This window comes from Selaginella moellendorffii, unplaced genomic scaffold (assembly GCF_000143415.4).
Source record: "Selaginella moellendorffii unplaced genomic scaffold, v1.0 SELMOscaffold_1, whole genome shotgun sequence".
NCBI lineage: Eukaryota > Viridiplantae > Streptophyta > Lycopodiopsida > Selaginellales > Selaginellaceae > Selaginella > Selaginella moellendorffii.
In genome coordinates this window covers 3,590,962-3,611,855 of record NW_003314262.1, presented here as the reverse complement: position 1 = coordinate 3,611,855, position 20,894 = coordinate 3,590,962, and the positions used below count along the sequence as shown (strand labels likewise).

Here is a 20,894-nt window from a genome sequence, read left to right as displayed (position 1 = left end):
TTTTCTACAAACATTAAAATTATACCACTTTGGTCGACTAATACTTTTTGCTAAGTTATTAAAAAATTAATCATTAAAAAATTTAAAAGTAAAACCTTACTTACTTTACAATTTAAATATAAAATGCTATAATATATAACTTCAGGATATTCAATAAAAATGAATTCTGGTATCATGTTAAACTTTAAACCTAGAAATAATTTACTTCAATGTAGAGAGTAGAGGCTTCAAAACTCCATCTTCAATCTCATATCCTTTGCCAACCATCTCTTCCACAAACTTGGCCGCTTTGCCTCGTGCCTTTCCACCATACGCCAAGTCCATAATCTCCTCCAGCACCGCTCGGGCCTCTCCTCCCTGCCCCGATTTACAAAGCCCCGCCACCAAACTAGCACACCTCTCCGGAGCCGGGAGCTGCCCACCTCGTACCATATCCCTCACAAACCCCAGCGCCATCTCCATCTTCCCTGCGTCGAGCAAACCATCCACGGCAAAGCGATACACTTCGTCACCCCACGCCTCGCTCCGCAAGCTCTCTCGCCCCTCGCGGAGTATCTCCAGTGCCCGAGCACTCCTGCCGCTCTTGCAAAGCTCCGCTGCCAGTGTCCCATACACGACGTGGTCGGGAGAGATCCCTGCGCAGACCATCTCCCCGAAGAGCTTGAGCCCTCCATCGACCTGACCCGCGGAGCAAAACCCGAGTATCAGCGCAGTGTACGTGAACAAGTTTGGAGCGCAGCCGGAGCTCTTCATCTGCGCGAACACCCCGCAAGCTTCCGGAAGCCGGTTGGCCTTGCAAAGCCCCGAGACGAGCGCAGTGTAAGTCACCACGTTTGGAGCAAGCCCCCGGGCGACCATGTCCGAGAGGAGCTCCCGGGCTCTCTCCGTTTGCCCCGCCCGGCAATGCCCGTGGACGAGCGTGTTGTAAGTCACCACGTCCGGGGACTGCCCGCTGGAAACCATCGCGTCTAGCACCTCTCGAGCTTCTTTGATCCGGCCCGCCTTGCACAGCCCGTGAATCAGCGTGTTTTGCGTCACCACCGTCGGCTTGCACTGCCTCTTCACCATGTCTTCCAAAAGGTGGCGGGCATCATCGACTCTGGCGATGGAGCAAAGCCCGGAGATGAGTGTGCTGTAAGTCACCACGTCCGGGACGTGGCCATCGTCGGTCATCCTCTTGAGCAGCCTGAAAGCCTCGTCCATCTTTCCTCTCTTGCAGTGAGCGTCGATCAGGATGTTGAAGGTGAAGCGGCTGGGGCGGCAGCCTTTGCTCCTCATGCTCTTGAAGAGCTCCAGTGCCTCGTCCAGAGTGTAGGCCAAGCACATCCCGTGGATCACAACGTTGTATGTCACGGCCGAGGGGGTGATGCCCGAGTCGAGCATCCTCCGGAAGAGCTTGTAGGCCTCGTTGAGCTTCCCAGCTTTGGCAAGGCCGTCGATGAGGATTCCATAGCTCCAGCTATCCGGTGGTATGTCTCGCGCTTCCATCTCGTGGAAAACTTGACAGGCTTGATCGATCTTCGACTGCTGGCACAGGCCGAGGATGATAGTGTTGTGTGAGCGACGGTTTGGAGTACAGCCCAGGCGCTCCATCTCGTTGAACAGGAGGAGAGCTTCTTCCACTCGGCCGGACTTGCAGAGCCCGTCCATGACCGTGTTGTAAGTCACCACGTCCGGGACGTGACCATCTTCTATCATCTTCTTGATCAAGTCGCAGGCCTCCTCCAGCATTCCTCTCTTGCAGCTCGCGTCGATAATAACGTTGTAAGTCACCGGGCTTGGAGGGCAGCCTCTCCGGTTCATGTCCGCGAAGAGCTCGCGAGCATCGTCGAAGCTGTTGGCCATGCAAAGCCCGTGAATGAGACTCGTGTAGGCCACCGTCGAGGGAGTCACTCCCGAGTGTAGAAGCTTTTGGAAAAGGTCGCGAGCGTCGTTAAGTTTCCCTGCCTTGGCGAGGCCGTCGATGAGGATACCATAGCTCCAGCTATCCGGTGATACGTTTCTTTCGTTCATCTTCTCGAACATCTGGACCGCCTCGTCGATTCTATCGTTCTGGCACAGTCCCAGGATGACGATATTGTATCCCCGGAGGCTTGGAGGCGAGGAACTCGAAGAACTAGACGGAAGTTCTCTGTCACCAAACAGCCGGACTGCCTCCTCGACGCGACCGGCCTTGCAAAGCCCGTCCAAAACCGTGCAGTAGGACACTTCGTCGGGAGCACACTCCTCGTCGGGCATCGCTCTGAGAAGCTCGCGAGCCTTGTCGACTTGTCCTCGCGAGCAAAATCCTTCGAGAAGCACGTTCAAGGTGACGAGACAAGGCTCACTCCTGTTCTCCCTGTAAACTTGCAGCGCCTCGTCTATCCTTCCGGAATCCATGAGCCCGACAAGAACAGCGTCGAGAGAACCGGCCGCGAGAGGTATTCTTTTCTCGGACATCGTTCTCGCCAGCTCCAAGGCATCGTCCACTCTGGCAGCCTTGCAAAGCGCCACTAGGACGATGTTGTAGGCGCTAGAGTTTGCAACTGGCATAATCTCCAGTAGCTGAAAGGCACGCTCCATGCTTCCTCGCAAGCATAGCTCGTGCGCCAGAAAGATCGATGTTGCAAAGTAAGGTGGTATCATCCTGCCTCTCATCTCGTCCATAACGAGCTCCGCCTCGTCCATCTTCCCAGCCTTGCAGAGCCCACACAAGATGGTGGTGAAAGTAAACGAGTCGGGAAAACACCCTCTGTCCACCATCACTTGCACCATCTTCTTTACGGCCTCTGTTTCCTGCCTCTTCGAAAGGCTGTCTATCAGAACGTTGTAAACGTCCGGGTATGGAGAGTGGCACTCTTCCATCAGGGAGAAAATTTTCACCGCCTCGAAAGTTCTCCCAACGTTGCACCATCCCTGGATGACGCTGGTGAAGAGCAAGGGAGCCGGAAAAATCCCTTGCTGAAACATCACTCGAAGAACTTTCTCGGCCTCGGCTAGCTTCTCAGCTTCCACGAATCCATGAACAAGGGACGAGCATGTAGCCTCCTCCACCAGAGTAAAATCCCTTGAGAACTTGTGACAAAATACCTTCCAGGCCTCCCCAAGCCTTATACTACCCTGAAATTCTTTTTCTAACTTTGAAGCGCTTTTTTTCTTTGCAATTCTACCCGCATTGCTTCGATCTTCCACACCTGTTCTGGACAAATCGATCAATCTCCTCCAGCGGCTTCCACTGGAGCATCTAAACCCACCTGAGAACGATCGCCTGCTGCCGAAGCCAAATGTAGCACACCCCGATAGCAGCAAGGGTCTCAACCTCCTTGAGTTGTGTGCCATCGGCCTCCATTCTCTTTAAGAACTAGATACCATAAACCCTAAACCCAGGACCTTTCATTTTGAATATTTCTTAATATATATATATAAGGAAAGATATATCCTTTATATTAAATTTCAGTAAAAGTGAATAAATTAGTTTTCCAACTTAATGTATATCAATAAAACTTTTGTTAATAATAAATTCTTTTCTCACATGTTTTTGTTTTTATTTTTTCTGTTTATGTTCTGACATCGATTTTTTTAAAAGTTTATGTGAAACTTCCATACTCTCAAAACATTTTTTTATGTAATTACAAATTTGTTACTTTTGCATAGGAGGGAAAAAAGGAATATTATTAAAGTTGATATAATTTTAAACATGATATCAATCCTTTAAAATTATAAAAATAATTATTATTTAAAATAATTATAAAATTAAAATTATGAGAAATATAAGGGCCCAACATATTGGGGTTTCAATATATCAAAATCACTTATGAAATATAAAAATATTAATTTTTAATATTAATTAAAATACTCACTATTAATTGCAATTGCTGGTGCTTGTATTGCAATGTTCTTCAACTAAAGAATAAATTTTTAATCCTGACCAAATATTATTTAATTTCAATACTGTATTCTATATATATTAATTACTACATTGTATTTATTTTCAATTATAAAATAAAATATATATCTATTTAAGTTTTTATATCTACTAATACCCCAAATTTTATTTTTACTTGTGACAATGAAAAATAAAAAAAGAATTAAAAACTGGTATTTGTGATGTTTTTGTTTCTCAAATTTGAATTTTAATAATATAGAAAACTACTTTTCAAATTATAATTATAATTTCTTTTCAAATCATAAAGATAGTTTTCTAAGAAAACTGATCATATGGAATAGGAGTGGGATATCAAAATATGTTTTATTTGGTTCTTGAATTGTTTGGTCATAGTGGCTATATTATTATTTCATCAAGAGTGACACTTCAGCATTAAGTTATTGCCACTTACTAGCAAATTGCTTAAAGGTACTCAATCAATATATAATTTTCCAAATACAGGACATATTAATATAGAGTTTGATATTTGTGGCTGTAAGTTAAAATGTTTTAAATATTAAGGTTATGGGCATGCAAGGGCCATGTAGAAATAAGTCTTCAAATATGTTTTTGTGGGAGAGGAAAGTGTTCAAAAAACATTCCATGCTTATTAATAGCTATCTTGCTAACACACACAAAATTGGTGAATGTTAATACTTGTTACTGCAGATTTAATCCAAGTTATAGAAATTGTACCAAGGAATTCATAGCACTGGCTTTCCTGTGATGATTAACCCAACTCGTTTTCAATGGCCATCCAAACCTTAGGAGTTTTGAAATTTTAAACATACACTTCCCAGAATTTAGCTTGCATTTTTTCTCATTGAGCTCTGCCTAGTTGTAACGAAGAAGAAAGTTCATTGTTCCTTGGCACAAAGAATTGTGTTTTCTAACTCGTGTTAATGAACAAAAGCGACATATACGAATGCTACCACAGAGCTGGGTTTGGCCCCAAGATTGTTCTTGCAAACCAGTATAGGAGTGCGAGTGAAGCTCTGGGAAGTTTGCAACGGGGTGTGGGGTCTGAAAGTTTTCAACAAGATTTTCATTTTGTGAAAATCAAGTAGCCTTTGTCAACCCCCTCTCAACTACATCTATGACATATCCTCGCATGTTTCGTAAGCAGATTTTCCAGGGTACATTGAGACTGGCAGTGCAACGCTGGCTCTACACCCTCATCACTAATATTCTTGTGGCGGTTAAGGCCTGAATTACTGTGGAACTTGGGTGAACAACATGGGAAGCATATGCAAAGGAGGTATCGAGCAGGACTTGCTCATAGCCGGTGTGGAAGCCTGCGTAAAATTTTGGAGAAATTTTGTGAAGGAATTCAATAGGCCAAGTATAGCTTTGATCTCTTCCCTCTTTCAAAGGCCTTGTATGAACGGAAATCATCGAAGGCTACACTGTTACTAAAGGAGAGTGTAAAATAAAAAGGCACAGTGCGGGAACAAGGCTGACAAATTCCTGGACCTCAAGTCGCTTGGTACTGAAAAATGAATGTTTATATTTTCCTTAAAAAAATGACTAGGGACCTTGAAAAGAAAACCAACATTTTTCAAGATACCAGTTTGTATCGTCCTGTCTGCCAGTGCCACTCAAGGTTCCCGGATATGATATGAGACAAGCCTTCCAGGTAAGCCTCCATTGCACCATCGTAGCAGCATGATCTTCTGATATTCTCGCACAGCTTTTTGAATCGATGATCGATACTCTGCAGCAGTTTGTGAGCTTTGTCGTCTGCGTACTCGAAAGAAAAGCTCTTTGAATCCGAATTGCCACACATAATCGTGTGGACGATATTGAACTGAGTATCTCCAGCTGCAATGTCCACCAGGAAGCAAAACAAGTCGTTGACACAACTTACGTGGTCTGCAACTAGTCATTCAGCTTCTTGGAGGTCCTGATTTGAAACGGCGTCGTCCTGGAGTTTGAATCCCATGCCATACTCCATTAGTTTCCATAACAAATACACCAACTAACACGCGACGGTGAGTCAGCAGCCCCTCCAAGCCCATCACCGTTTTCAGATTCTTCAGCTTCACCTGATTCACGCTTGCCTCCAACAGCTCGGACACTCTGTTGGAAAATCGCTGGCATGGATTATGCCAAGGTAGCTCTTAACAAGCCTCTTGGCACCTCCAAAGTCAGCTCCAAGGCCCTACAAGTCGTCAAGGATATCATCAACATGGAAGCACCAACAGGCAAGCTTGCACATATTCTCAACTCTGGAATCATCAGCAACAGGGATAAAATGCAAGTGGCTCGAACTCTCTTCTCAGCAGCAAGGCGTTTCCTACTTTCGGGATTCCCTTCACCATGCGCAAGCTCCCAATTTGCAGCCCAATCTTCCAAGCCTGGGCGAATGAAAGAATACAGAGGGTGGCACTTAACCAGGGAATGAGCACTGCACATTTGGAACGAAATCGTAGGGAGCCATTGGGATCTGAATGAAACCACACAACAACCATACAGCACATTCGTCTTATCGGTAGGAGACGTGAAACAGGCAAACACAAAAATGGAGCGCTGAGTTCATATGGCTTGCAACTATGAAGGAGAGCAGAAAACTGAAGAGAGTAATAAGAATATATACAAAGATTCCCTAAAACCCGTATTTAGAAGGTTTCATTGAAGTACAGATATCACCACTTTGCCACATGCCCTGCCACCTTCCAAGTAGCAAAAAGCATCCACTACACTACCAAAATCAAAGGGGCCTTTGGGATCAATCACTGGTTTCACTGTGCCACTTTCCAAGAAGTCTTTGAGCCTCACCAGATTGGATCCATTGGAAGTAACCACAAATCTAAACCCAGGAGGATTTACTGGCCCAGTCAGAACAACAGCAGTGCCTCCTTCTTTGACAACATTTGTGCCTTTTGGCTCCCCTGGATGCACAAAACCATAAAATGTTACAATAGAAACGGGAAAAGCAAAAAGAAAGAAAGAAAAAAAAACAAAACATACCAACAGCATCAAAAACAACGTCGTATCTCTCCGGCATGTCTTCAAAGTTCTTCTCTTTATAATCTATAACAATGTCGGCTCCCAAAGACTTGACAAGCCCCAGCTTGGGAGTACTAGTCGTGGCTGCCACAAGCGATGCTCCATACACAAACTTTGCAAGCTGCATTTCAAAGGTTGAAGAAGAGTAAGCAAAGAAATCCAGACCTGTATAGCGAGTGATCCAACGCCTCCAGCACCTCCAAGCACGAGCACAGACTGTCCCGCCCTCAACTTCGCCTTGTCGAATCCTTCCTGTGCCGTCTGGATCGCCAAAGGCAGGCTCGCCGCCTGGATGAAACTCAAGTTCCGGGGCTTGATTGCCAGGAGCTTCTCTTCCACCGCCGTGTACTGGGCGATGGATCCCCATTGTTTTGGCTTGTCCAGCGCAAACTCGGAGATGTCACCGTAGACTTCATCACCTTGCTTCAAGCTCGAGACTTCGCTTCCAACTTTGGCCACCACTCCAGCCACGTCGTATCCAGGAACAGTCTGCGAGAAAAGTAGCGCAAGACCTCATAAGTTGAAAGCACTTTGCTCAATCTTCGAAGAAGGAATGGGAGAGAAGAAGAAAAGAGGAGCAAACTTACGGGAAGGTCCGAGTCCGTGGCCTTGAATTTGCCCAATCGCCGCTTGAAATCCACGGGATTCAACGCGGCTGCGTGTACCTTGACGAGGACCTGGTCGGGCGCGAGCGGTGGGACTGGAAGCTCCTCCAGTTTGAGCACGTCCTTGGCAGCTCCATACTCTTTGTACACCCACGCCTTGTGAAGGGATGGGATTGCTGCCACCGTCGAAGCCATCTCGCCAATTTTACTGCTGCTGCTAGCAAATGTGAGAGTTGCCCTGGCTCGCTTCTTGCTTCGGCTGAGTTGCCCCACTGGAAACCACGGGGATTGAGAGACGCACACGGACTCCATAGCTAGGTCTGGATGCATCTAGAACTTTTCTCACCTTTAAACCCCTCCGTAGATGAGAAAGAAAAAAAACAAATGAAAAGCCACACCAAGACAATGTGGCATGTTTTAAAAGTTTTTCCCCTTGTAATCTCTAACACAAGATCCAGCTTTGGAGTACTGGTCGTGGCTGCTAGATGTGATGCTCAAGCTGACTGGAAAAGGATTCCGCTCTAGGTCTGGGGGTTGATTGCCAGGAGCTTCTCTTCCACTGGATCCCCACTGCTTTGGCCTGTCCAGCACAAACTCACCGAGACGAAAATGACAGCAGTTGGCTACATGACCGCCTAAAACCCTATCTAAATATCCTGTTTTGAAATTGTGGATAACTATCCAAACCAAATTAGTTATAAATGAGTTTGACTCTAAATTTAGGTGCAGTATAGAGAATAAGTTTGATGTCTAGTCAAGTTCCATGGCTTTCTCAATATTTGGATCATATACTTCTTCTGTGGGATTATTTGAATCTCTTTTATGAGGATTCTTCTCTCTTGCTTTTTAAGAAGAGCAAACGAGTTAGACATTGTGAATGTGGTTATTATTTAGAATTGCACCTTGCTTGTGTGTTAATTGCTCCAAAACTGGGTGGAACAAAAGTTTGATAATGATCCAATCAACATTTCTCAATCATCACATTGAAGAACAAAATTGATGGCTATTTTAAAACTTGTACAAAATTTTTGGGGTTAAATTATATATACAAAATCCATTTAATTTGGCAGTAGTGTCCTCATCTTCCATGGTCCCAAAAATTTAGAATGTCCAATCCAATTTAAAAGCTGTTTGATTAGATAATTCCTTTCTTATCTCTATTTTTAATTTCTTCTTTAGATCTCTAAGCCTTTTCATTATCACTAGGTGACATTAGTGCCAATTAATAGTTGATAAATCTTCTCTTAGGATCATCACACAGAAGGCTAAGTTGGTTAAAATAACAATTACATTTATTAATATTTTAGGACTCATTACAACAATATCATCTCTATTTTAACTTGCTTGCAGTCTAGTTTTATCTTGGAACCTTGTAGTGGATTGGAAGTACATATTATATTAATAAAGAAGATTATTCTCCCTTTTTAGATCCTCCTTTTATAGTTGTCTAATCAAAATATCTCATATCTCTTTGCATGAGTTTTGGAATTACTAAATTGTAAGCGACTAATTTTTCCATTTTACTTTAGTCATTTAATCACACCTTTAACCACTTAGAGGAGTCTCATTCACAACCTCCTCAAGTCCGATTCAAGACTTGGGACTTGCCCCGAGAATGGCATCCATGCCACTCATCCTTTGCACTTGGTCCAAGTGTCTATGGTCTATGGTGGCTAATACTAAGATTAGGATTATGATCTAACACTTGGATTTTCTCTGACGTGCTATGTAAAATGAGTCACCACAAGTAGATTACAGCTGACCTTTTGGCCTCAATATCCATAATGTTAGTAACTCTTTCAGACTTCGAGGTGATTATCAATTCCAGTTTAGGGTTAAACCCTAAACCCTACAGCTTTGTGAATCTGAGTTAGGCTTCAATGCATCAGTTGGATTGTAGACACTACAACTTATCTTGGAGGTACTCCATAACTTGCTTGTTTGTTTGCAAATGAGGATGATTGCACAAATGTGGTTTCATGTATGTGTTGCAGATGCAATTTCGAAAGACAAGGTCGTGGTGTACGATATGGAGGAATCCAGAATCAGCTGGGTGAAGCAAGACTGTAAGTGGATATAAGATTCCTTACGGCAGTCTCTCATCGCTCCAACCGCTTTACTCCTGTAGGTTCCAAGTACAAGGTAACATTGGGAACCTGAAGCTATCACTTTAGCAGTGAACCGAAATTGACTCCTTGTCAGCTGGGCTGGCATAACAATAAAAACTAAAGACCATTGCTTTCTCCACTGCATACACGTAGTGCAGTTGGCTCCCTGCTAATAAAGTGTGGATAATGGAGAAATGTCCATTTGGCAATCTAGAAACTTGTGGAGGAGCAGTGGCTGGACACTTGTTCACAAGAAATTCAAGGAGAAGGAAACTAGGCACACTTTAGGCTTCGTGCTGCAGATAAAAATCTGGATTTTGCCTTCCAGATAGGAAGTACCTGTAATGCGACGTCCCCATATTATAGTCTCCGAAAGGTTGACGCGGTCTTCAAATGGCAATGTTGTACAGCTTGTCAATTATGCAATGCACAACCAGATAAAAGCAAATAAGTGGCCCCTAATATCCTCAAAAGTTCAGGGATTATGAGGGTTCTACTGCAAACAGGTAGCTCTGGAGGAAGAATATCATCCAGTAGTTTTTCTGCCCCATCTTGTTCGTAAATGGCTATGGTGCTGACTCCTGAGAATTATATTGTCCCCATAGCCTCCGAAAGGTTCTTGACGTGGTCTTCAAATGGCAATGCATGTTTCCTAGGGCAACATATTTTGACCCGCAATATGTTCCATAGCTTGACTGGCAGGCAGGTACACCATAGCTTTCATAAACACAGTGGCTTTTCTTTTATTTTCTTTTCTCCAAAAACACTTGGTCTCTTTTTCCCGATGCAGACATGACTCTGAAAGACAAGGTCCCGAGTTGGCTGGTTGAAACAAGACTAGCAGCAATTTTAATGAAACCGGAAACGTGCATTGCTGACGGATCAGTGTGACCGCATCTTGTAAGTAAATGCCTTTTGTGTTTGTTGGGCAACCTCCACGATTTTTACTGGTCCGTTTAAATTTCTTTGTCTGGAGAGATGGTTCCAAAATTAAAATTTCTATGTCACGAAGCCTATGCTAAAAATGCAGCCAGGATTTCAGTGGGGCTGCATTCAAAAACTTCCAGCCTATTACTTAATACTTAAGCATTTAAGTGAAATGTAATAAAAGGAATATTTGTATCATTAAAAACTAATAAACTTACATAGGATTACAATGTTTTTAACCTTAATATCAAATTAACCTTTTAGCATACTTTAATTATCTAAATAACATATTTTCCTAAAGCTTGTGAGCATCAATCTAAACTCATTATAGTTTTTTTTATTAAATAGATTCAAATTAAGTTTGTTTATCTGGTTAATTTAATTTACATATTAAATAAAAACTATCCCTTGTAGGATCCATAGACTTGGCCTACATACAGAAGTGCGTCAGTTATACGAAGACCTAGGGATAACATTGAAGATTGACGCAAATGTTCGAAGGCTAGAAGCCAAATTTAATTAGCGTTGCAACCATGATTTATGGAAGTTCTGTTTTCTTGTAATCTAAATGCATTAAAACTGCAGAGCGAGTTGAGCCTCTCCACGTTTATGCGCCGTTCTTCTCACGTTGAATTTCTGTAGAAGAATCTTTGGTTTCTGGACCTTGCTTCCAAGGTCATTTCTTTCAAAGACTAGAAAGTCAAGATTGTTCCTCTCTCACATTCCGAAACCACAGGCAGTCGGACAACTTAAGGAATGACGAAGCAGCAGCGAATAACTTTCTCAACAAGAGTTTAGGGTTCTCCAAACATTTGAGGGATCAATGCTTCTGAGAACCAGACGATCATCTTTTCCATCTTTTGTTTTCTCGAAATGGCTCCACCGAACCTTCGCGTGTGAAATGAGCAGCTTTGTCAAGCTACTCATGGACTGTGTTGTTCCGAAAGGTTCTTGACGTGGTCTTTAGTGGGTGATGTATGGTAATGCATGTTCCCTCGTGCAACGTTTCCTGAAAATGCTGTTGCATAACTTGGCCGGCATAGCTTGGTCTTTTCTTTTTCTTTTTTTTTTCCCTGGAAAACACTTGGTCTCGTTTTCGCGACGCGGACATCACTCTGAAAGACAAGGTGATCGGAGCCGAGCTCTGGTTGAAACAGTAGCAGCAATCTTAATGAAGTTGGCTTTAATGTGGTTGCTAAAGAGCTTTTGTGTTTGCTGGGCAGCCAGGTCCACGATTTTCACTGGTGTTTCTTTCTCTCTCGAGATGGTTCCAAATCTATACAGTCACGACGGATTAAAAGCAGCCTATGCCAAAAATGCAGCCAACATTTCAATAATTCCAGCAGTTTGTGGGGCTGCATTTGAACAATTCCAGCAGTTGCACAGCGATGCTGGATAATCTTGAGGGAACTAGGCAAGATACGGAACAAGTCGCCCTGGGTCCGGTCTCAAAAGTCACATGTACAACCCGTTTTTAAGGAAAAAAAAAAGTCACTTGCAGGCACAACTCGATAAAAAAAATTTGACGCAGTACTTAAGAAATAGTGCAAGCTTAGAGAATTTGTCAAATGGGAGCTTGCATATATATGCTTTGAAATTTGCTGCAAATGGAGTTGCAGAAAAATGTCTTATTGGCTGATTATTTTGGTGTCCATCGGCTTGATGTCCTCTGTGAATGCAGGCGGATCCGGAGTTCTCAAACTTAAGCATCGATTCTCTGAGCTTGAAGGATCGAGCAAGCAGTCCGGGAAACGAGGAATGAGTGAGGAGCATTTTCGCCAGCTTATGGACCATACCCGAGCAAGGAGTCGACGCTTCCTTTTGGAAGTCGACCTCATGCTGAATGGAAGTTCCACTTCCGATGCGTAAGATTGGAATTTGTACCTTAAAAGGGTTTTGAGGTTAATTTTGTGTTCAAAATCTGTGCAGAACTTATTACGCTCAGATAGGTGTCGGGCATCCCGTCCAATTCCTGAATGCTATTGTGGACACAGGGAGCGATATCTTATGGTTCAAATGCAAATTATGCCAAGGTTGCTCCAGCAAAAAGAATGTCATTGTATGTTTTTAGCGTTCTACCTGGAAATTTTTTCTGAAGGTCTGTAGTTCTATCATCATGCAGGGTCCAATTACACTCTATGACCCGGAGTTATCAATAACGGCATCCCCAGCTACATGTTCGGATCCACTGTGTTCAGAAGGCGGTAGCTGCAGAGGCAACAACAACAGCTGTGCTTATGATATCTCATATGAAGACACCAGCAGTTCCACAGGTATCTATTTCAGAGATGTCGTGCACCTTGGACACAAAGCTTCATTGAATACTACTATGTTCCTGGGGTACTCCCCGACAAGCTTTTTTTTTGCAAGATTTGAACTAACGCTTCCTTTAGCTGTGCAACGAGTATTTCGGGACTTTGGCCGGTGGATGGTATTATGGGATTCGGGAGGAGTAAGGTTTCGGTGCCCAACCAACTTGCTGCTCAGGCAGGCTCATACAACATTTTCTACCATTGCTTAAGTGGTGAAAAAGAGGGCGGCGGGATTCTTGTGTTGGGTAAAAATGATGAGTTTCCTGAGATGGTCTACACGCCTATGCTTGCAAACGAGTACTAGCATTTGGAATAGTCCATCTTCGATGCTTGACTTCGGTTCTATATGTTTGCAGTATCGTGTATAATGTGAAGCTGGTTAGTCTTAGCGTCAACTCAAAAGCTCTCCCAATTGAGGCAAGTGAGTTTGAGTATAATGCAACAGTAGGCAACGGCGGAACTATCATTGACAGTGGCACGAGTAGTGCTACATTTCCCAGCAAGGCCCTCGCGCTATTTGTAAAGGCCGTAAGTGATTAGCTTGCTTCGTTAAGCACCGGCTTACTCACTTCTAAGAACTGCAGGTCTCAAAATTCACCACTGCAATTCCGACTGCTCCACTCGAGTCCAGCGGTTCTCCATGTTTCATCTCCATTTCAGACAGGTACGGATTAGTTTTATCCTGCACTTTATTTACTCCCAGGAACAGTGTGGAGGTAGATTTCCCGAATGTGACACTTAAGTTTGATGGCGGAGCAACCATGGAGTTAACTGCTCACAATTATCTCGAGGCCGTAGTTTCTCGAAAGGTACTTCGTCTGGTTCTCGTGCGTATCTCTTACTTACAGCTTTCTGAATCAACTCACTTTCAGGGGGTTAGGCTTGTATGCATCAGTTGGTCTGTAGGCAATTCAACTATCCTTGGAGGTACTCAGTAACTTCCTTGCTTAGTTGCAAAATTTTGGACCAAAATTGATTGCACAATTTTGGTTTCATGTATGCATTGCAGATGCAATTTTGAAAGACAAAGTCGTGGTGTACGATATGGAAAAATCCAGAATCGGCTGGGTGAAACAAGACTGTAAGTGGATATAGGATTCCTTACGGCAGTGTCTCATGGCTCCGACCGCTTTACTCCTGTAGGTTCCAAGTACAAGGTAACAATGGGAACCTGAGGCTATCACTTCAGCAGTGAACCGAAATTACCTCCTTGTCAGCTGGCATAACAATAAAAACTAAAGATCAGTGCGTTTCCAGACTCTCCACTGCATACACTTTATTAGTAGAAATGAATAAAGTGTGGATAATGAAGAAATGTCCATTTGTCAATCTAGAAACTTGTGGAGGAGCAGTGGCTGGATGCTTGTTCACAAAAAATTCAAGGCTAAGGAAACGAGGCACACTCTGGAACAAGTACAAGTTTCTTTGATTTCTGTACCTCTTATGCTTGTTTCATGTTTTTTTCGAAAACTGCTTCGTTCTGTGGATAAAAATCTGGATCTTGCCTTCCAGATCGGAATCGATAATGTACTGAGTTACATAACGATCCAAATGTTGAGGGACCACGTCTCCACCGCAGACAGTGATATACCTGGATATTCGTGGTATGTTCTTTATGCCCTTGTTTTCTAATGTATCCTTTATCCTTTAACATAAAAGATTAAAAAGATATGGCTTTCTCAACCTCTGCCTCGCCGGTGAGTATGCCTTTGCCAGCAGATGGAGTTGCATGGGCAACATTTCTTTTACAGCATGTAATGATCACGGGAGATGAATCCGTTATTCCACGATGCCTGGTTTGCATCCTGAGATGGATCGAGAGACAAATATCACAAGGAGTTGAAAATGCTTCTTCTGCAACTTGCATTCTGAAAGAAAACTCAAGAAAACTGTCCAAGTTGTTTCGATTGGCCAATGAAAGAAAAAACATCAACAACACATTTCGTTGGGGGGACGTGGTAAACTTTTGACAGTTAACCCGCATCGGCCGGATCGGGCGGCCCAAAAAGTTCACTTCGGTAACTCCTTTCAACTCCTTTTTAGTAGATAATCAAAACACAATCACAAACTAATGCCTATATACCTGCGTCAGCCAAATTCTGGTAGCGTGGGTAATTTTATTATCTCTTCATCTTTCATCTTCGTCGCACCTTTCGCTTAGCAAGAGCTCTTTTAGAAAAGGGAGGGGAGAAGAGAGAGAGAGAGAGGAAATAAAGCAGCACTTACGAGTTGATAAGTACCCGACACTCGTCGCTCGCTCGCTCCAGAGCCTTGCTGCTGGTCGCCCCACCACGCCTCTCGACGGACAGCGCCCAACCTTCTGGATCCATCACGCTGCTCTGGCTTCGCTTGCTTCGTTGCCAGCCGCATTGCCGCTCTGGTCGTTCGCGCCCCCAACATCCAGCTTACACAGCGGACAGGACGCATTGATCTTGAGCCACTTATCTACGCAATCCACATGAAAGTGGTGCGTACACGAGAGCTCTCGCAATGGCTCCCCATCCCTGTATCTAGCAAGACATATGCAGCACACCTGCATAGATTACGTCAGGGAGGAGAGACAGAGATAAACTATAGGACAGGCTTACCGCATCATCGGCTGACACGGCACGCTCTTTGTCGGTGCCTGCCGCTACGAAGCCACCCTCATTTGATCCTTCACTATCAGATTCGCTCCCGTCTTTACTCTCGCTCGATGGCCTAGACTTGAACTTGTATGTCGGTAAGGCCGCAATGACCTCGGCGCTCGCGCCTCTATTCTGTGCTTGCTCCTCCCGGAAGCCGAGCAGTGCGATTATGCACGGCAAGCAGCAACATATAGTCGCGCACAGAATAAAGGGCATGGCGTATCCAATGCAGCTAAAAGTAAGGAAAACAATACACAACCTGCCGAAACAGGAAACAAAAATGATGAGGCACAAGCAAAGCGCAATGTGTCTCCATACCTGTACAGATTTGGCGCTTCGCGGGACGAGGAGTGTCCGCCAAATATCCACACGTTCCCAACGACGAACCACACCGCGAAGAAGCAATCCAACGCAATCTTGAACTTCTCCACCAGCCTTCCAACACTGATGAATAGATTAGTCGAAGAACAATAGAGAAAAGTATAAAAAAGACAGCAAAAGGAAGCACCATACCCCGAATTGTCACTCGCGGAATCCACGTCCCTTCCTCGGGACCGGGCCCGAGGCTCCACCACCTCCGTGGAAGCCGACGGTATGTTCAGCGCGACGTAGGACGTCCCCCTCGGCGATGGCGGAAGGCTCTCTGCGGATGGCGTAGACTGCGAGGGAGACTCATGTTGGTCGTGAGCTTGAGTCGTCCCATTCCGGTGGGTGTAGCGCCAGTAGAGAAGCGGAAGCGTCGCAAGGCAGCCGGCGGCATAGCCCGCAACCCAGACCGAGAGTGGAGCCTGCGGCTTCTCGTCCCTGGAGAGCGAGAGGACGATGATAGACGCCACGATCTGGCTCACCGTGATGGTCAACTCGATGGAGATCCAGAGGCCCGAGTTGAGTGGACTGATTCTCTGCCTGGGGATTGAGTAGTTGCGAGTGGATCGCGACGAGGATGAGCTGCTGGAAGGGGGAGCGGTGGCAGCGTCCCCATTCCTTTGTGACAATTGTCCTTGTTGGAGGTGTTGATGGTGCTGTGCATTCCCACTGTTGGAAGCCTCGGGCTCTACGTTGACGACGCTGTGCTCTGGCGCCGCCGACGATGAGTGCTGCTCCATCAAGAGAGGATACGTATCTATGTGGCGAGCGTCGGCATCCGAGTTCTCATCCATGGAACTCCGCCGGGATCCTCCTCTCACCCTCTCCGATGCATAATCCTGTCCTGCTGTCAATGCCTCCTTTCCTAATCATCTACGAGCTCTCGCACAGCTTTTCCCGGTGCGCGATGACGAGAAATCCTAGAAACAAGGGGAGATTTCTTCCCACACCTTTGCAACACTTTGGATCTGGCGGTCGATTGCGCGCCGCCGCCGCTGCGTCACGCGCAAGGAGGAGGATCGCCGCGCCGCACCGCTCCAAGCTCCATGGCCTGGCCGCTAGAGCGCCATCGCCATAGGGTTTGCTCTCTCTCCCTCAATGGCAATCACTGTGCGCAATGGAAAGGGTTATTTTTCTTCCCCGTGTCCCGCTTGGCTACGTGTGAATATCAAGAAAAGTAACCACCATGAGATTCGATCCCTAGGTCGATCGCATTTCAAATTCTCGCGAGGGCTAGAATGGCGATGGCGGCAGCGGCGGCGATGGCGATGGCGCTGTCGCGGGCAATGCCGCTGCTGGAATCTGCGGCCGTGCTGTAGGTGAGCAATGGCCGATCGATCGATTGCCGCGAGGCGCTGTTTTTTCTTGCAGCTTCGATCGATCGATCGAGAGGGATCTGCGATTATTTAGCATCCACCGATCGGCGCATCAGCTTTTGCAGCAGCGATGTCGAACGTGTAAGATTTCCTTCGCGTGAGAGTTTTTATTTTGGTTGTTGCGGTCAGTTTCTTTGATCAGCAATGGGAGATTGCTATGCGGCAGCTTGTCGATGTTCTTGCGATTGAAGTTCCTTCGTTTTCTTTCTTGGGGCCCCAGGTATGTCATGCTTACCCGGGATGAAAGAAGTGACCTCTTACCCCTCGCAGAATTTGTCCGATTATTCTCGGATATATATCAAGTACTATCAAGTATATAGAATGCTGGAGGATTGCTATCATCAGGTATAGTACTAATGATTATAAAACAAGCAGATGAAACTATTCGGCTCTTGTTTTGTGTGTAGATCATTCACCCTCAAAAGCGCATCGATTGCTTGAAGTCCTTGGAGGCGGTAATTGGGAGAATTCTCGAGCTAAAACATGTAAGCCCGTTCGCGACATATCTCTGCATGCTGCTTGAAACTTGGCTTTTAGTGGATGGTGTTTCTGAACGCCGGGAAGGAGATTATTTACCTGGAAGACCTTTTGGTAAGCCGGATGAGTTTTTTTTTTTTTATTCTCAATTTACTAAAGCTGATGCGTGGAAGTTCAGCTGAATTTGGAACTGACTCCCGATGCTCTGGATGTGGTTCCGCCTCGTCTTTTGACTGCTGACAACCTCCGGAATCTTGAAACACGAGACAATTTCTTGGTTGCTTTCTATACTATTTTCATTTATCTTATTTCAGTTCTCGCTCATACGACATTGTCTTATAGATCAAGGTCCTGCAACAAGAGAAGGAACAGCACGAACAAGAAGGCTCTGCCGATTCTCAATCACCAGATAGCAAGTTCCCTGTCTATACACCAGAGGAGGCAATTGCAATATTACAGGTAAGCTATTTACTTTAAAAAAATCACGTGAATAGTAGCCTTTTATGCCAGGCTAATGAACGAGGCAGGCAAGCACGTCATAGACTTGCTACTTTGGCCAAGACACGGTATGTTAATCATGTATCATGATACACATAACTGAGCAAACCGTTTTTAGATTCACACAAGAAGAAGCTTTGAAAAAGCAACAGGCAGGTCACGAACCTTTAACTCAAGAAGGTGCTGCAGTTGTTATGCAGTCCGCGTATCCTTGAATGTGTACGAGCGCTTCTTTTTTGGCACTTTTTCCTTTACTGTGCAAAAGAGCCCGAGGATTTCTAGAAAGGTGTCGGGTAAAACATTCGGCTGAAGACGAGCTTACTCTACTCGGTACATTCTTTCCGAGGGCGCTCTCTACCTTAAGGGGGAAAGTAGTGAAGTTTATGGTTGTCGTGTAAGCTTTCTAATAGTATGTTCTTTGCAGAAATGAATATGTATGAGCGCAACAGCGATCGGGACTACGCCTTCGGTTTTATGAGAGAAACAGAATTGAGAAGAAGGAAGAACCAGCTATTGAGCTATCAGGAATACCAGGACGCAATGGCACTTGCAAAGGAGCAGATTAAAGAGCTGGAGGGACAAGAAATGAGGGAGATAATCCAGGAGAAAATAAACGCATGGCTTAACGCGAACAGAGATCCGGATACTGGCTTGTTTCCGCCCTTTCCAAAGCCAGCTGACGGTGGGAGTAAACTCATAGTCTTTCCGCCGCCAAAGTTCGACTTTGAAGTCGAAACTAAGAAGAAGAAAGATGCTAAAAAGGACGACAAGAAGAAGAAAAAGAAAAAAGCCAGTCCATTTCCTCCGTTGGTGTTCCCTGTGGACGACGAGGAGAAGCCTCCATCGTGTCCTGCATTTTTTCTGCGACACGTACGAGAATCTGTGGATGTTTACACTCATAGCTGGCATGACAAAGACGACTCGGCGAATTTGGCTCAAAAACATGACACTGACAGACTAAAAGGACAGCTTCGACCGATGGTGTTCGAAGAGGTAGGCTCGTAACTACTATTTTTTTGAACATGAAAGTATCTGACTTGTGCTTGCAGATAAGACTAGAAGTTGATCAAAATACACGAGTAATTCTCGACCGAGTCAAGAAAAAAATACTCGCGGAGCTCAAAGCAGCCAGGAAAAAGCAAAAGAAGGGTGCCAAGGAAAAGAAGAAAGAGAAGAAGAAAGACAAAGACAAGGATGCGCCGCCCCCTGCCAAAAAGAAGCCTAAGAAACCGAAGGATCCGACAGCTCAAAGAACAATCGAATCCATATACTCGGAACTTGTGAAAAACGGGATTGTCCAGCTTCTTCCCAAAAGAGAGCTGTCGGATTATGTTTCTACGGAAACTTTCTATGGTCCAACGTTTGAGGTTGATCCGACTGGGTTTGATCCCACCACAGCTCAGGTGATTTTCGAGTTTCAGATTCATGACAATCTTGCATCCTTTCCTTTTCTCGTGTCCAGGTAAAGAGAGCAGTTGTGGAGTATTGTATCATGCCTCTCGTGTCGGACTTTGTGCATCAGAATGCTCCGTATATAAAGTCAGTCCTTCTTTACGGGGCAGAAGGCAACGGGAAAACTCTACTGGTATTTTATATTCATCAAAGTTGTAGTGGCTTGAAAAGTTCTTCAGGTACACGCATCGGCACGGGCTGCTGGCGCAGCATACTTCAACTTGTCCCCACAAGTGCTGGATGGAAAATATCCTGGGAAACAAGGTCCCAAGATGCTTCAAATGGTTTTCAAGCTTGCGAGAATAATGGCACCTTCGGTGGTCCATATCTCTGGTGTTGAAAAGGTCAGCAAAGTTTCTTTTTTCTTTTTCCATCCCTGTAGAACGCCACTAACTTCACTTCAATTCCAGCTTTTCGTAACGGATCGGAAAAAGATAAAGACATGGGGCCTCAAGGACAAACCAAACAGAATTAAGAAAGCTCTTACCAAAGAAGTTAAAAACATTAAACCGGGAGAACGAGTTCTCTTCCTCGGGACATCCTCCAGACCACAGGTAATGTCAAACTCGCTGGAAATCTCTAATGCGAATAGCCGTGCAGGATGCGCCTGGGAAACGACCTGTGTTCCCGAATTTTTTCACCAAGAGGATTTACGTTCCATTTCCCGATTATGGATCAAGGTCGAGGATATGGCGAGCTTTGATCGAGAGGCACGGCGGTGTTGTGACGGAGCAATTCAACTTGTCCACAATCTCGCAACTTAGCGATGGTTTCAGCGTTGCCTCCATTGAGAAGGTTTGCAAAACGGTCCTGACGGAGAAGCGCAAGCGAAAGGTAGCCAGACTTTCTCCTTGTTTCTCCTTCTCGATGGATTCACGCTCGAAACTGTGAATGTAGCTTCGAAGATTTCCACTGACTATCAAGGAAGTTATAAACGACGTTCACAGCACTAAGCCGGTCGATCCAGCATTCCATGAAAGCCTTCGAGTAAAATTTCTCTTTTTCATATTTCTCTCCAATGAAAGTTCTTTCTTTTTTTCTCTCGCAGGAATGGGCCAAACCGAAGAAACCAGCCGACAAAAAAGGTGGCAAAGACGCCAAAGGGAAAGGAAAAGGCAAAGGGAAAGGAAAGAAGAAATGAAAAATTTCGCTTATATTTGAGATTTGCCAGCTATAATTGCAAATAGGGTTAGGGTTTGCGGGAAGTGGAGAAGGCGCAGAGCTGGATTCGCG

The 20,894-nt window shown here is 44.9% G+C and overlaps 4 protein-coding genes across 5 annotated transcripts; 1 reads left to right on the top strand and 3 right to left on the bottom strand.

Moving 5' to 3' along the window:
- Nucleotides 1–129: 129 nt before the first annotated feature.
- On the bottom strand, nt 130–2,581 carry LOC9657901 (pentatricopeptide repeat-containing protein At1g63400). Its single transcript, XM_002961549.2, has one exon. The coding sequence runs from the start codon at nt 2,560–2,562 to the stop codon at nt 202–204; it is 2,361 nt and encodes a 786-aa protein (XP_002961595.2). The 5' UTR covers nt 2,563–2,581; the 3' UTR covers nt 130–201.
- A 3,914-nt stretch (nt 2,582–6,495) lies between these two features.
- Nucleotides 6,496–7,898, bottom strand: LOC9630669 (2-methylene-furan-3-one reductase). The gene is made up of 4 exons (XM_024687431.1): nt 7,501–7,898; nt 7,079–7,402; nt 6,875–7,034; nt 6,496–6,795 (listed from the first exon to the last, which is right to left on the bottom strand). The coding sequence occupies exons 1-4, from the start codon at nt 7,846–7,848 to the stop codon at nt 6,533–6,535; spliced, it is 1,095 nt and encodes a 364-aa protein (XP_024543199.1). The 5' UTR covers nt 7,849–7,898; the 3' UTR covers nt 6,496–6,532.
- A 6,981-nt stretch (nt 7,899–14,879) lies between these two features.
- LOC9630668 (E3 ubiquitin-protein ligase At1g63170) lies at nt 14,880–16,983 on the bottom strand. Of its 2 annotated transcripts, none has more exons than XM_024685575.1 (4): nt 16,006–16,983; nt 15,811–15,936; nt 15,454–15,751; nt 14,880–15,398 (listed from the first exon to the last, which is right to left on the bottom strand). In XM_024685575.1, exons 1-4 carry the CDS (start codon nt 16,650–16,652, stop codon nt 15,195–15,197), a joined length of 1,275 nt encoding a protein of 424 aa, XP_024541343.1. In that variant the 5' UTR covers nt 16,653–16,983; the 3' UTR covers nt 14,880–15,194. The 2 variants fall into 2 exon arrangements, with proteins under 2 accessions (XP_024541343.1, XP_002961593.2); XM_002961547.2 differs by having other exon boundaries at nt 15,811–15,927.
- Nucleotides 16,984–17,079: 96 nt separating this feature from the next.
- LOC9657899 (IQ and AAA domain-containing protein 1) lies at nt 17,080–20,862 on the top strand. Its single transcript, XM_024682020.1, has 19 exons — nt 17,080–17,177; nt 17,230–17,315; nt 17,364–17,454; nt 17,505–17,579; nt 17,642–17,719; nt 17,772–17,825; nt 17,890–17,988; nt 18,054–18,170; nt 18,222–18,277; nt 18,328–18,414; nt 18,475–18,539; nt 18,634–19,202; nt 19,259–19,612; nt 19,672–19,794; nt 19,841–20,005; nt 20,072–20,215; nt 20,262–20,495; nt 20,559–20,648; nt 20,710–20,862. The coding sequence occupies exons 2-19, from the start codon at nt 17,305–17,307 to the stop codon at nt 20,800–20,802; spliced, it is 2,505 nt and encodes an 834-aa protein (XP_024537788.1). The 5' UTR covers nt 17,080–17,177; nt 17,230–17,304; the 3' UTR covers nt 20,803–20,862.
- The last annotated feature ends 32 nt before the right edge of the window (nt 20,863–20,894 follow it).